This window comes from Anopheles coustani, chromosome 2 (assembly GCF_943734705.1).
Source record: "Anopheles coustani chromosome 2, idAnoCousDA_361_x.2, whole genome shotgun sequence".
NCBI lineage: Eukaryota > Metazoa > Arthropoda > Insecta > Diptera > Culicidae > Anopheles > Anopheles coustani.
The window spans coordinates 1,849,359-1,865,100 of NC_071289.1; the positions used below are offsets into that span (position 1 = coordinate 1,849,359).

A 15,742-nucleotide genomic window follows, 5' to 3' on the forward strand; every position below is an offset into this window, starting at 1 on the left:
ATGCAGAGTTTCCCAAGCCGTTCCGTGGGTTTTTTTCTGCCGGCGCCGAGAGGACTGCAGTTCTCTGTGAGGGGGAAGGGCAAGAGAAGCACGGAAGGGACAGGATGGACAGGTTGAAGTCGTGCAAGGGATTTTTCAGCCGCACCGCCTCGCTTATGCTAGAGGAATGGAGCATAAAAAACTTCGACGGAAGCAATCGCTGCGGTGCTCTCTTTCACGCTCGGTGTGAAGTCGTCGGGAGCGTCGGTACGTCGAAGTGTCATGTTTTCCGTCAAGCACTCGTGCCTTCGTGATAGGGAGTGATATGTGCGGCTCCGGTTCACTTGCAACTGTCAGGTTTGGGGCTCCCCGTCCGTCTGGGGGGGAGCCTTGGCGAAATCACGGGTTCGAAGTTTAAAGAGTCGATTACGGCAAAAACAAACAGATCTGCTCGTGGTGGTTGTGGCATCACCGAACTCCACCAACCAAAGCGAAGGACGGACGGATGGATGGATGGATGGATGGATGAATCATTGTTTTTTCGTTTGTGATGTCTTTTGCGCGGAAATCAAGGTTGGTGTCGACAAGGGGAAGGAAGCGCGCGCGGACCCGGCGCAGTGTTTGACAGCCGGGTGAAGGATGAAAACGTTCCCAGTTTTGACAGCAATTCACTGACACCTCGTGATGGAACCTTGCTTGGGCTTGCCCCCGCGATCATCCGTCGTCGTCAGTATTTAGCAGCAGCAGCATCCCGGGGCGTACAATTGAGCCTGAATTGAGTGATAAAAGTCAAACGGTCGCAATTGTTCGGAGCGGCGGTTGAATGATGCCTTGGCCTCGGCCGAGGTCGGATTGAATAATGGTCGGCACTTGTCGTGAGGGAAGAGTTTGCATATCGGCTGGGATGTTCCTTGATTTACATAGTTCGCTTATGGTAATCGACGGTAAGGACGATGTAAATTTTCATTCTGTATAACAAAGTCGAGGGGTTGATATTTTATTCACTCCCATTAGTTGAAGGTGGTATTGTTGGAGTAAAATATTGTTTGCATTGTGTGAATCAAGTTATGTTTCTTTTCTACACTTTGATTAAGTAGCGCATACCTTATTGTTTTTCCAAAAGATCATGGCTGGGGATATTCTTCCAACGCATGATCAATTTCTAGTCTTAATTTTAAGATGTTCTGAAAGAACGAAATATTTTTAAAATGTAACCTATGATGTAAGGAATAATTATGCTTTAGAACATGAAATGAAAAAAGGATCAACCAGTTGGGAAAAAATGAGCCTAGGAGTGTATTTCTCATAGCCACCATTAAGTGTAACAACAGAAGCTGCTCGTTTTCCGTTCCTCCAGCATACCAATTTCTCAATAGTTACAGTTTTCGTATTAGGGCATAAGGGATATGCTCTGTTCCGTGCGCGCTCGATCGAGCGTGTATCGTAATGCGTTTCGGATCAATGAAATAGATCCATCCCACCAATTCCGGAATCGCGAACTCGACGGCGCTGATTTAACCAATCAGAGCCAGGCAGCGCGATCCAGCGAATGACCGCTCCCACTAGCCGAGTACGAGCGCGTTCACGAAGGCACGATCGAGACGCGATCGCGGTCGTTCAAGACGCCCGCACGTTCCTGGTGTGCGTGCTCAAGTCTCAAGACGGCCGGAGCTTTCGCGGCGAGCTTTCGAGGTTGCACAATGTTGTACATAAGAACGATCGAGCATGATGGTCTTATGTGTGTGTAGTGGAGCATAACTCCTTAAGCCGGTCGATCGTGCCGAGGCGACCGAGGGAGAAGCTGTACGGTGGTTGCCTGGTTATTTATTCCATTCCTCTTCAGCTGAGGGAGGAGACAGAAAAGGCAGCGCAAAGAAGAGGAGACGATACCAGCAGTATACAAGGCGGTTGCGCGAAGGCAACGAAGCTCTTACAAAGAAAGCTAAGAAGTCAACGTACGTTGTTGTGGTTTCTCTTTTGTTGCTCTCCCGGGCCTGTTGCCCGATCCCGTGGTGAGCAAGGAAGTTCAGGAAGAACGGCGTGGAATGAAGCAACCGCCAACAGGCACCTTACCCGATTCCGATTGCGCGCTACCGCGTGTCCGGCGCGTTCGGTTGCGGCAGGTTACGATCGCAGCAGGTTTTGGACTCTGTGCATGCGGGAGCTTCGGGGCCGCGAGCCCTTTTGCGCATGTGTGCGGCCGTGCTCTGCTACAGTTAAGGCGAGCTTTATGAGCCCGCAGGGCGATCTGGCGACTTCTTACCGAATGCAAGATCACGCGCACGAGCAGGATGGAGGATGATGACGGCTGGCGATGGAGCCGGTGTGTGTATCCGATGGAAAATACACAGCCCGCCGCGGACGGAAGGTCACGGGCAGATTGCGGCGATCTCCGGTGGCCAGTATTTGTGCAAACGTCGTCGAAGCGGGTCGATTCCGTTGCAGCATTTTTCGGCTCTCCGCGGGACTTGGACGGTTTTTTGTTTCGGGGTTCGTCGCTTATCGGCGAGAGTCTTTCGAGGACCGTTCTGAGGCGCGTTCTTGTTCGAAGTAAACAATTCAAGCAAACGTTTTGGCGTTGATCGCAGACTGAGGCCGTTGGCTAGAGGCTAGAGATCCCAGCTAGAGCCGGGTTAAACGATGGTGACTGATTCAGATTTCAAGAAGTGTTTTCGAGCCGTCGGTTTATGCAGTTTCCAATCCGTGGTGTGCTTCGGCCGCAATGCGTTAAGTAAAGAGGCGTAACAGTCGGTGGTGAAATGAGACCGTAAAAGTACCTGTAGTTAATAGTTGGATTGTTTCAAGAGTTTATGGTAGTGATCGAAGATCATCCGCTCGGTTTGTAACTATTGAGGGTTTCATTTGCCTTAAGTGAGTTTCGTTGTGTTTCGTTCGTTCGATCGCGAGTTAAATATTCACCCCAAAAGTGATTTCGACTGTAACAGTGATTTCTCTTGTTTCGCTCGGTTAAAAAAACGTGGCAAGTGGCAAGTTAAAGAGACATTTCAACATAACGAATCAAAAACAGCTGAACGATGGAGACGTGTGTGTTGATACCGCAGGAGTTTGCCCTCGCGGTGACGGGACTTGGTGCGCGAAACTCCCGAGAGCAGACCGCAACCGTGTGGTCCAACATGACCATCGCCCAGGGAACGCTCTGCTATCCTTTCCAAGGGACGGTGCGCATCGACACTTTGGACATTTTCTCCACCGTCGAGGAGGACGATGTAAGTAGCCAATTTTTCCTGAATTTCGATAACAAAACGATTCCATCGAACGTTCTAGACGGCGCGCACCTGTGTGTTGAATGAAAACTTTCAGTTAAAGTCCGTTAAAGTCCCTGTCAGGTGTTCGGAAGGGGAAACCGTTTAGGTCTCTTTGTTGTTAATGTCCCTTCGTCCTGCGTGCTCGATACACTTGTTGAGTAACGTGTGAGTCGAAGGAAAGTCACCGAGGTGTGAAAGAAAACGCAACCTCCCATGACCGTGAGAAAACGAGCGTCTTAAGAAAAACCATCAAGATGGGGGAATTGGTGAAAAAAAAGACGAGTTTCTCAGCGAACGTTCCCTAGGGTGGGGTGTTCTGTTGACGTGACCGTTACAGACCATAAGAATTCGGCTGAGGAGTAATAATTTTCAGCTTCTTACCGGAAAAGGGTGAGTCAATGTTTTCCGGATGAGGGTCGCCCCGTCTTCGGCAGGAACAAGGGATGGCTCCCTCTTTAATATTCGCCTTCCTCTACCCGCATGTTATCAAGATCTTCCCACGATAGGGGGAGTTCTGCTGGAAGATCACCAAGCAATTAAGCGGTGGTGTTTGAGTGATTCTTGCTTTTAATATTAGTAAAAAAAATTACCAGTGGTTTAAGAGTTACATTAGCAGTACAATAAGCAAAACATGCGTTTAAAAACAATAGTACAACAAAAGAATGCAGATACATTGGTTTGTATCGATGTTAACAGATTTCTTGCTAGCCATATCTACAAAGGTGGGATTTTCTGCTGCCTTAAATGGGAAAAGAAAACTACAAGGAAATGACAACGGACGCACAAATCAATTATAGATCTTATCGCGTATCAGATATGTGATTATGATATTTATCGAGTGGAGAGGAAAAACGAGAGGTTTGTTCCATACCATAATCAAGCAAGTTGCTTCACCTTGTTACTTTTATTTTCGTTGCATTCTCGTATACTGTTCGTGGCACTATCACAATTGAATCATAAGGAAAAAACTTGTACGGCTCCTCTTGTTGACGCGTTTTCCCTGATGTTGGAGTCGGGCAACCGGTTGGGAAGAAATGCGATGTGATGTTACATTTTTCCCACTTCGGAAAGCCGATCCATTTCTCTTTCTTTTCGCCGTTCGCCTCTATTACTATACAAGGGTGTACACTTGTTCCCTTGCCATTCGCGAGGAGAATTATGAGGCTCGGCAATTGAATAATAGAGAAAATTCCGTACACACAATCTTGAAATAGAAATGACTGCATCAATTATCTTCCCTTCGGACGGGACAAGTTCACGGGGCTGGTGTTCGCTCGCTCGCTCGGTGCCAACAACCTCTTCGCGATGTTATGTTGCCTTTGACTACCACATGCGCCGGCAATTTCCATAATCAATTCACGCTGATAAGCGGCCGTTGAACTGAGGTGGTCGCCGAGATGAGGTTGCTTGTTTCGGGTGCATTACTTTCACTGATCGATTGAATAAGGAGCCGGGATAAGCTGGGACAAGATTTTGCATAATTTATTTGTGAACACTCTTTATCGACACCATAAGACGGAGATCTGCGGGTCGGTTTGGCGACGTTGAAGAGGGAAGGTGAGGTGTAAGAAAAGTCACATAATTAAATACAATTAAGTCAGATTGCGTGGCAGAGCGTCAGTGAATGACCTAAGCTCGTGGCAGCGCACCGTTCGCAGACGGCGGGAAATTGTCTCACAAACTTGAACTTGAATCTTGCCCTCCGAGCTCGCGGTGAAATGATCTTTGTGACACGGGGCAGTGCGAAAAAGGCACAACGAGAAGGAGAGAACGAGGCCGATGTTGAATCGAGATTTAGATGGCGCCGATAATGACTCTAAAATGCAGACGGAGATGAAGAAAAGGCCGGTGATCGATCGGAAAAGCGGCAAACCGAATCTGACGAAACCGTAACAAAAGTATCCTCGAATGAAGGATCACATAAAAAGGATCGTTAAGGTGCAGGTGCAGCATCGGTTTCGATTGCGCTCCGCATTTCCTGCGAACGATCACTAATTGATGGCCTTTCGATGCGCTCACGAACGCCAGCCATTTGAGGGCCTTCGGTACGATGCATTCGAAGACGGAAGGCGTGTGAATTATTTGGGTCAAACCCGGGGCGGATAGGGATCAGCTTCGGAGTGGTGCTTTTATGGTTCGCCGTTGCCGTTTCGTGTGTCGTAAATTCCTCGGCAACAAGGACTGATTTGATGGGTTTTTTTTCGGTTTCCGATACATTAGACTTGGTCGGGCGACCAAAAAGCAGCGCCTTATGAATTCGATCGCGCGTTCGCTTGACTTTATTCCCACAGTCGAGTGCTAGGTACACGAGCACTTTTTGCGGCGACAACCTAATCAATGACAAGCCGACAACGCGACAACTGGGCGATATGCCTACACCTTGCTCTTGAGACGGCCACGATCGGTCGTTTGCAAGGAAAACCCACCTCGCGAAAACAGCGTTCTACGTTCCATTCTGGTGTCCAGCTTAGGTTGGCAAGTCTGCTATGTTCGTCTAAGTGCATGGACGCGACTTGGCATGCAAAATACATTTGGCGAAGCGTGGACATGCAGCGAGTGTGGCTTCCATAATGGGACACGAGTAAGCCCCAGACAGCTGTAATGATAATAAATTTCCTTCTCCTCCCCCTTGCCCAAGTTGTTGTTCCTGCGTTCTTCTGAAGGAAGGGGGAAATGTGTCACCTTGAACAGCCTTCACATCGTTACAATGTTTAGCAATACTTTCCTCGATCACCCAAGACGAAATCCATCATGTGTGTCCAGCCAGAGGAAGTGTGAGCGTTTTAATCAAAACATAGAAAAGAAGACAATAGGGAGAAGCTGTTCTTCATAGCTTCAAATTAGAAAGTACCATCACTAGGTCCCTCGGGTTTTAGTTGATTGATTTTTTATCATCCCTTCGAGAGTATTTCTTGCACTTTCTCATAGCTTCTGTGCAGGTAGGAAAGAAATACCGCTTCGCATTCCATCATAACCTCTTCATCCATCATCGATCATGGAGACATAGACTATGACGGACTGAGAAGGGGCAAGGCGAAAGTCTCAACCTCACTTTTTGGATCATGTTTCAGAAATTGAATCCTTTTTCCATTACCCTTGGACTGCGTTAATCCCTTGACCCTCCGTCGTTCGCTCGCCATCGATGATATTGATACTGAGTTGTCTTTTCTAACTGAGCTTGTGGTCAGGTGCCTTACTGATACCCTTTTGGCATGGTCCATAAATTGTACTCTTAAGATCCATGTCCTGAGAACCCAAACCAGTCGCAAAGGTGAAGCAGAGAGCGTGAGAACGTTCTCGTTCGTGTATCGATCCTCGGGCATCTGCCAGCTGTCACCGAGGATAAGAAGGGTGTAGGGAGATGGTGGAAAATCAAGGGCAACAGGAGTTGCACGTCAAACTGTTCCCGTCGTATCATAATCGGTGTCATCCGGTTGCAGTTGCAGTCGCGACGACAAAGCCGGCGTAACGGGTCGACCGAAGACGCTGTTTAATACGGTTCTTCCATTTCCATTCATTCGAACTGCGGACAGTTATCGTTATTGAATTGGCAGCCGGCCCGCACGCACACAAATACACTCGGGATCTTTATGATAATTGTGCAAATAAAGATTCCACTTTAAGGCCAGCAGCTCGAGGTGGGCCGGTTCCACTCCACGCCGGGATGTAAATGAGTCGCGTGAATCACAAAGAATGACCCGCGGATCGTGGATTGAGTTGTCGAACAGCGGGACTTTCTCCGGGTCCTGCAGAGACCCGGTCTCGGAAGCGAACATGTAGCGAGTTTTGTAATTAAACAATTACTTAATTATGCATAATACTGCCATTCGTAAGCTCCGGTTTCCACGGAATACGCCAGGACACGGTAACAATATCGTACATCGAAACAAACTTGCCGCTTCGCTCCCGGAATGTTCGTAGACACTCCTCCCCGGTAGCTCTCGGTGGTCCAATGTGTTGTCGCCTGAATGTCTTCGGGTCGTCGATCTTCCGTGGCATGGGAGCCACCGTTCGAACAACTCAATCGCTAATAAAGACATCAGCCCAGTGATCGAACGAGTCGTCGAAGCTTCTGTTCGAAGGCGCTCTAACAACGCTTTAATTGAGACTTCTTCCTCTCACTTCTTTGGTCCGAAGCTCCGAAGCTTCCGAATTGACTCCTAACGCTGCTTTGACTGCTCACGCCGGGAACCGTGACATTCAGATTCAATTTCAGTTGTTCTGTAGCGAGCTGTGGCCTGGATGATCCCGAGATAAAAGGTCCGACCGTTCATTTGCATAAAACAGTCAAGAGTCCGTTTCGATGTTCCCGGTGCATGGACCAATTTCACGACGAAAGGCCGGCGAGCCTTTACTCTTATCGCCTCGGTATGGAGAGCGCTACAAGACTCCTCCAGAAGTTGCTGGTCCTGTGGAATTAATTAAAACCGAATCTATTCCAAGCGAGACGAGGAGACCTATGGGTTTGTTGAAACGCGTTGTTCGCGATCGGCGCGGAAAGATTCACGAAGGTCACGGAATCCCCGTTCGAGTCTGGGGTCTCAAGTGAGGAAGCTCTAAATTAGAGTCATTTGTCGGATCGGAAGCTTGTTGTGCGCTGCTCGCCGTGGTCACGTGTAGGCTTGCGATCGTTTTAGAGCTAATAAATATTAATTTGGAAGATAAATTGATCACGACTTCGGCCGGTGGTCGACGGACTGGACTAAAACCGAAAGCTCATCTCCTCTAATCAGCCCGCACGGATGTCGGAACGTTGGCCGGAAGAGCTTGGACCGGAGAGAATATCCAGTAATGTTCTTGGTGGCGTTCATTACCGAAAATGAGTCAGGGCTTTTGTTGTCGAGTTATGAATCGTTTGTTCTCGAAGAAATCGGTAATTCTCAGGGTAAAGAAGCCGACAAGAGCGTATACTTCCTCCGTCCGACTTTTGCATTATGAAGGCGAAGACGCGTGCCACGAGCCTCGTTCTAAGCAAATAATCACAGAAACCATTCGACGAGCGTGCGGTTAGAGATGGAAATTCGAGAATCGTGATCATGTGGCGTTTGTACGGAAGGGCAATTTCCTTTCTTCCACTTTTCCCATTCTAATTTTCATTCATGTTTGGTACAAGTAGGAGTTTGTGGAGAGAACACGTTTGATTTCTTCAACTGATTGGCGTATTGGAGATAGCAAAAAAACGAAAAAAAATTGAGAACAGTCTCAATGTGAGTGAGGAACTCTTCTTCTTGTCCGTTTCTAGCATCCGAAACAGTAGTTACCCTTCCGAAGGCAGCTAGAATCTAATTGCGATCGCAGCATGGTTCCACCCGAATGTTTCTTGCCCAAGTTTTGATGCGATCAGATTTTTTAGAGGAACGTCTCCCATGGCTAGGGAACAAATTGAATTTTATGTGCGTTTGAAGTCTATTCCCTGCTGACCCCGGGATACTCGAAAAAAAACGCCCCGTGGAAAGCCGAAACCATCGGTCAATTGGCCGCTTCGACGTCCGGAGAGCTATCGACGATCGGGACCGTGCTTTATTGGAGTCATTGTTATGGCAATCCGTTATTTTAACTATCCAAAGTCGATGGCCCGATGGATCTCTCCCTCAAAATATCCAATTTAACGATGATCGTTCACCCAGGATGCTATCGATCTTTATGGTTATTCTGGATAATCGGAAGGATCACAGATCAGCAGCAGTGGAGTAGTTCGTTTCGGAAATTAATAGGGGCTTGCCTCTTCGCTTCTCGTTCCCCAAAAAATCTGATAATAAACGAATAAATCAATAAACCAGCAGCCAGTCCGTCAGAGCGCAATGGCCGGTGCGCAGGAAGCGAAACAAGTTTCTAGCCTTCGTCCACTTTGCGTCGAGAGAAGGCGCCTTCCTGAGTCGTGTGGAAGAGTCGTGGGCTTCACGGAGCATCGCCGTTCATAAATCTGCTCCGATAATTGTGCATAAATTGTCAAACAAATTGTGTGGCTGGCGTTGAAAACATCGCGATTTGTGGTCGTTGAGACTGTTCTAGGATAAATCACTGTTGGCTTGGAATGTAGACGAGTGGGCGTTAGTCCGATTCCAGTTTGAAAAGAGTGTGGTCGAAGTGATCATCATTTCAAGACGATGAAAAATGAAGGCATACAATCTCCACGTTGAATCATTTTCAACACAATTGTGGCTAAAGGAGAAGTGTGTCCTCGAATTCTCAACCGGAAATATCTTTAGGAGAATGTGTTTTAAATTCATTCGTACATCTGAGATATTTGATCCCGTTACATATTTACTAGAACCGTTGAACGATTCTGAGAAACAATGACCACTGTGAAATTTCTTGTCCCGAGGCGTCGTAAGGATCAAAAGGCCTCTCCTTACCCAGCCCTCTAAGAAGCAACGAAAAGACCGACAATCTTTTGCGACACAGGTATTGGAAAAATGATGGAATTCACTCAAGGACTCGTAAAAGACACAAAAAAGATCATCCAAAATTTGACCATCGGCTAAACGACTGATCGTGCGAAAGGCATTTCGTCTTTTCGGCCAAAGTTTGTTGACTTCCAAAGAATCGGTAATGTCTCTGCATGGCCCGGAATACCTTTCGAGGGCTACATGATGCGCCGCGGGGACGATGGCCGTGGACAAAAGAGAGAAATTGCAAATTATGCCCATCAATTTTGTATCGTTTTCGATCGCTCGATTCCTTCTCTCTACACCGAGGTTGGTGCGACACCAAGTAGCAAGAAACGGATATTTATTTTATCTCCTTATATATATTCATAAACGGTTTGGCGATCTTTGGCCGGGCAGTAATGGCGATGGGAACGATCGGGAGAACGGATAGGAGCAGATCGACATATATTATCCAACATTTGTAATTTCGATCTGTATCGATCGGATCTTGAATGACTGGTGGTGTGTTTTTCTCCGTTCACTTTATGCTCGCTTCACTTTGATATGCATCGCCGAAAGAAGACAGACGAAAAGGGAGCTTTTACAGGAATCACCGGATGTTTACACTCGTTAAGCATTTCTTTTCCACCGCCACTTGACTTAATATAAACACAGGGTTTTGGGGAGGAAAAGTGACACTTCCTTGACACGAAGCAAACGCCTTCTCTAGCGATTGGTCCATATCTCGTGGGCTCGTGGGTTGGGGTTTCACCCTCAACTGGGCACGATTTGTTCAGGTGTCGGTGGTTACATGGTTGGGTAATTTTTCATAAATCACCAATAGGGGAGAATGGTAGTTCACCAGAGCGCAGCGAAGCGGAACAACTGTCCGAGGGGAGGGCGTAAAGCCCATAAAAGGGTCATTAATGAGGGTATCAAGTAATGGAGGCATAAATAGCTGTCACTGGAACTGCGTGTTGTCATTACACATGTTAAGTGGAGTAAACAAGGGGTTTCCCTTTGAGAAAGCGCAGATTTAACGACAGGAAAACGGAATTTTCACGCCTTTTCACCGAACAGGGGGAGTTTGTCGAACAAAGTCTAATACCTTTTCCTTCTCTCTCTCTTTGCTTCTTTGACAGATTCGGCACCGTTTCGGATTGTACGATGAAATAACGTCCGTCAATGGACGAACGGTACGACACTGCAACTGGATCCGGTTCCTGCGGGTGTCGGAAACGTACGGGCCGCAGGTGAACGTGGTCTGCGCGAAGGTGAAAGGTGAACCGATCTACGAGATCGTGAAGCCGATCCCGTCGCACCAGGAGCTGGTCGTCTACTACCTGCCCGAGGGTCCGGAGGAGCTCTTCTTCATGCGAATGCGTAATCAGCTGTATCGGCAGACGATGGACTCGATCCTGGAAGGTAGGCAGCGCTTGGAGGGTGTTCTCTCCGCTCCTTTTACGGAGGAGGACTGCTACAATTTCGCTGGAGTCGGGAAAAACAAAGGCTCCGTGTGCGATTTTCGCTATCTTCATCTCTTGCCCATCTGCGATAGCATTCATTTCACCCATCACACACACACACACGCGTGCGGGGACACGTTACAAGGGAGCGAATTTTCGTAATAAATAAAATGGCGATTTTATCAATAGAGGCCGCTTCGTTGGTGGAGTAGAGATCGCGGCTCAAGAGTCTACGGTTCGCACAAAGCTCGCTTAAATTAATACACACAAATGAGTTTTGTGTTTCTTAACAAGAAAATAATTGAAATAATTCGGTAGATCCCGCCGTCCAGATAGTTGTGCTGTTGGAAAGTCGGAATTCCTACCTTCGGAAGTTCAGCTCCAGGATCGCCTTGGATTCCATCGTTTGGAGCAGTTGCTTGAGGGGTGCAGCTCCAGCTGCATTCGCTTCTGGTGCTCTGGTGTTAGCTCGAAACCATTTATAAAGCACACGATTCCTGGGTGCACTTTTCCTTCCGAGAGCGAAGGTAATTAAACCCGAAACTGATTTCCATAACACTTCGCGTTCGCGCAGACGGCGGGAATTAATTTGCTGTCACCGGAGTTGCGCTCGGGAAGCTTACCGGTTGCGCTGGAGCCCCCGAGATTGGGTGTGCGAAATGATAAAACTTCCGAGCGCGCAATTAATGAAGCGGTGTTAAATTAATGGTCTAGATTAGTGCTAATGATCGGCGATTAATAAGTGAGGCGTTAAGTGTAGCAGTTCTCCCAGAGTGTCATGAACAAATCCGCATGTTGCGATCGACGTAGCGTGTGCGATCATTTATCCCGTAGAGTCCTTCCATTCTAACAACGACGCTCTGCTGTCTTTCTCTAGATTCCCCACTGGATCTTTCGACGTCGCTCCTGTCGAGGGTCATGCTACCGATCTCACCTCCGTCCGGCGCCGAAGACGAGCACAAGTCGGTGTCGGGAGACGACTCGTCGATCTCGATCTCATCCGGAGCCAGCACCGGCGATCGCTGTGACGGAGCGCTGGACCTAGAGCTGGCCTCGATCGGTACCGGCGCGTCCCGAGCCTCGCCCAAGGCCCGTCCCGCCCCCCGCTCCGAGCGAGCGATGCTGCCGTGCGAGGTCTGCGGCAAGGCCTTCGATCGTCCTAGTCTGCTGAAGCGACACATGCGCACGCACACCGGAGAAAAGCCGCACGTCTGTGGCGTCTGCGGCAAGGGCTTCAGCACGTCCAGCTCGCTCAATACCCACGTCCGGATACACTCGGGCGAGAAGCCGCACCAGTGTCAGGTGTGCGGCAAGCGGTTCACGGCCAGCTCCAACCTCTACTACCATCGCATGACGCACATCAAGGTATGGAATCCCATCGATCACCAAATCAGCGGCATTCAAATCCTCCCGAGTAGGTCCCGGGAGCGGACCATTGAATCTCGCTCGCTCAATCTATGGTCCATCAATCAACGTCAGGTTTAATGTTGTCACTGTCTTCGAACCGTGAGCATTAAATTGAGCTGTCCCACGAAAGCGACCGCTTCGATGGCCAACTCGGGCACATCGGCGTGGGCGGCAGCTCGGATAGTGGTGATTTATTTCTTGCCCTGCTCCGAGATGGCATGACATTTAGCTTCTTAATTTTCGTTTGATCTCATGCGCGTTACTTATCTATTTCTGAACTCTCGTTTCTTTTCTCTTTCGCCGCCGTCCCGTTGCAGGACAAACCGCATAAGTGCAGTCTCTGCTCCAAGTCCTTCCCGACGCCTGGTGATCTCAAGTCGCACATGTACGTCCACAACGGGTCCTGGCCCTTCAAGTGTCACATCTGCTCCCGCGGCTTCTCGAAGCAGACGAACCTGAAGAACCACCTCTTCCTGCACACAGGTAAGCCATGTCGTCCTTTTCGTCCGCTACTGATAGCATGATAGGTGGAAGTTGTTAGGATCACCTGTTCCACGTCGTTAGGAGGTCTCCTGTTGCAACCTGTTGCGTCACGCAAGCCACTCACGCAAGCATTTGGTACCCGAGGATTCGGGTTGTTCCTGTCCCAGGGTTTTACGTCGGCAGCCCTCGAGGCTAACACGCACTCCGACTCCGAATCCTGTCAGGGGTTGAAGCCCTTCGCTTCGCTCTCGGCGATCGGAAGAGATAAACCACTTGAAATATCGATCGAACCCTATGTCAAGTATGTTCCAAGGATTTCCTTTTAGCCTCCGTTTCCCTTTTGGGCCGACGGGGAAGAACGAGAGCAAAGGAGTTTCCGATGGGGTCTTTGACTATCGGGAAACATAATTTTAACGAACCACAAAAAATGACCGTTGGTGGTGGAGGAAAAACAAGATAACGAGGGCTAAAAAAAAAAAGCACCGACAGACTACGGAACAAAATGGAATGGAAGAAATGGATCCGGCCCGGGAGAATGGAAAGTAAACGATTCTCAGCGATCATGACGGGCTGGAAAGAAATTTGAGCTTCTTATATTTTTTATAGATACAGATAATCGCTTGTAGCTGAAAACGAGTGGATCTATCGAAGAACATCTCAATCAATTGTGTTAGAGCTTAGGAAGTGAAGAGGCAGCTGAAAGAAGTTTGAAAATCATCGCGATTAATAAATGTCGATTTTTTGTTCCTATCTCCCGAGCGCGGTGTAAGGCACCTGTTTCTTGAGACGATTTTTTGTGGGTTCTACGTTTTATAGTTCCAACTTTTTGACTCCTTACCTTAGAAAAGCACATCACAGAATCTACCGATAGTAGTTTTTGTGCTATGTTTCGTTCATTCATGTGTGGATGAAAATTCACGCTAAATTGAAAGGGTTCGCCATGGCGGAAATTCCTGCTGGGTGGCCTTGGGCAATTGCTCCCGTCGGTGCGGCGCACAATGTTTGAGGTAAATCGTCTCAGGGTGCGTGCACGTGGTCAGCGATCATTAATAGAACCGAACACCGGCCGATGATGGGGCAGAATGCGATGCGTGCTGTTGATGATCGAAAAGATCGACGTTACGGTAGCGCGTCGATCAATTGCACCACGGGAGATTGCGTCAACGTGGGTGACGACCGCTGACGGCTAGTGAGCTTGAAGGTGTTGAGGGATCGCAGTTCGTGCTGTGATAGGTACGTGTTTCCATTCCCGCTGAGTTCAGTTGCAGGAAATTGATTAGATTTTCTTCTCAAAGGGTTTATCGAACATGATGGGTTTTAGAAACTCCGCCCGAATATTGGAGCCAATCTCTAGGCTAAGACTTCTGTTAAACTGTTTCGCTTAGAACATTTTCTTCTCGAAAGGACTTGCATGAACACTGCAAAAAAACGGAATTGGTGGCTATTCATGAGAACCACGTCACGAAATGAAACCTGTCATCGGCTACCGATTGACGGAAAGATTCTTCATCGTCATACATGAGGTCATTTTTCTCACCGGTCATCCATCATAGCGCAATAAATGCGACGATCGGAAGGGGATCATGTTCTAGTGCTTGTAAACATGAAGGCGAACCTTCCATATGTTTGTCTTTGCACTTGGACGGAGTGTTTCCTACCATCGCTACACCGTCCTTTTAGAGAACCATCGCGAATGAAGAGTTCTGGTTTTGATTTCTGTGTTCTCGTTGTTATGCTTGTCTTTGGGACGCCGCGACGCCTCGAGGCTTTGTGTGGATGATAATTTATTGTTTTTTGCTGCTTGAAGACGGCCTTATTGTTACCCCATCATATCGGTCATTCAAAGAGGGGGGAAAACCAATGCCAGTTGGCGGGGATATCTGGGTTATCGCACCGTCATATAGGAATTCCACGACAGTAGCTATTTTTCATCCTTCCCCGAGTAACGCTTCGATCTCGTTATTAAAGGTGTTTCCCTGCATTCTTCTGTATTCGTCTCCACAGGTGATAAACCGCACGTCTGCGAGATCTGCAACAAATCGTTCGCGCTGGCCTGCAACCTAAAGGCGCACATGAAGACGCACGAGGACACCGGTTCGAGCCACGAGGGAGAATCCAACCGCAGCACACACAGTCACAGTGAGGGTGAGGAGTCCAACTCGTCCCCTTCGTCCCTGCACGGAAGCGCCCCGAGCTCGTTCGAGAAGGCCGACGCCGAGCGGCTGACGAACTTTTCCAAGCACCTCCTGTTCTCCAGCTACACCAAACAGATGCTGTCCGGGGTCGGCTGATAAGGAGGGCTGCGAAAGATTTCCCAAATCCTTTCTCTCTGTTGATGTCCCGAGGGCGCACAGACACACTCCCACAGTTTTCGAACGCGCGCACCGAGGGAGGCAAGAGCATCGATGCAGGTACGCACGAACGCACTTTTCGTCTAGAAAATCCATCCACAATGCACCAGAGTTTTCAAACGCACTCCCAATCCCAAACGCAAAAGAGAGGATAACTTTGCAAAATATTAACGCCAACTGCAGCGGTTAGCTGAGGGTAGTCAGGGAAGAGTAGGGCAGGGAGGGAACGGGGAGGGAGGAAAAAACTTCCATGGAACGGGGGTGGTGGATGACCTTCGTGTTCTCCAAGATGCCAAACTCGCGTTCGATTCGCACCGGTGGCCAAAGACTAAAACTACTCGCAAAACATAAGCACATACACACACACACACACCTACAATCAGGCGGAATCTGGCCGGCTTCTGCACACTTCCTAGCGC

At 48.6% G+C, this 15,742-nt stretch overlaps 1 protein-coding gene across 1 annotated transcript; it reads left to right on the forward strand.

Moving 5' to 3' along the window:
• Positions 1-3,014: 3,014 nt before the first annotated feature.
• LOC131265755 (zinc finger protein 235-like) lies at positions 3,015-15,263 on the forward strand. Its single transcript, XM_058268061.1, has 5 exons — positions 3,015-3,206; positions 10,759-11,041; positions 11,960-12,447; positions 12,807-12,972; positions 14,977-15,263. The coding sequence occupies exons 1-5, from the start codon at positions 3,015-3,017 to the stop codon at positions 15,261-15,263; spliced, it is 1,416 nt and encodes a 471-aa protein (XP_058124044.1).
• Positions 15,264-15,742: the final 479 nt, after the last annotated feature.

Excerpts from the sequence above, each read along its gene's own strand:
- LOC131265755 (XM_058268061.1), top strand. The coding sequence starts at position 3,015 with ATGGAGACGTGTGTGTTGATACCGCAGGAGTTTGCCCTCGCGGTGACG. Across the intron at positions 11,042-11,959 it reads GATGGACTCGATCCTGGAAG|ATTCCCCACTGGATCTTTCG; the intron begins GTAGGCAGCGCT and ends GTCTTTCTCTAG. Across the intron at positions 12,973-14,976 it reads CCACCTCTTCCTGCACACAG|GTGATAAACCGCACGTCTGC; the intron begins GTAAGCCATGTC and ends TCGTCTCCACAG.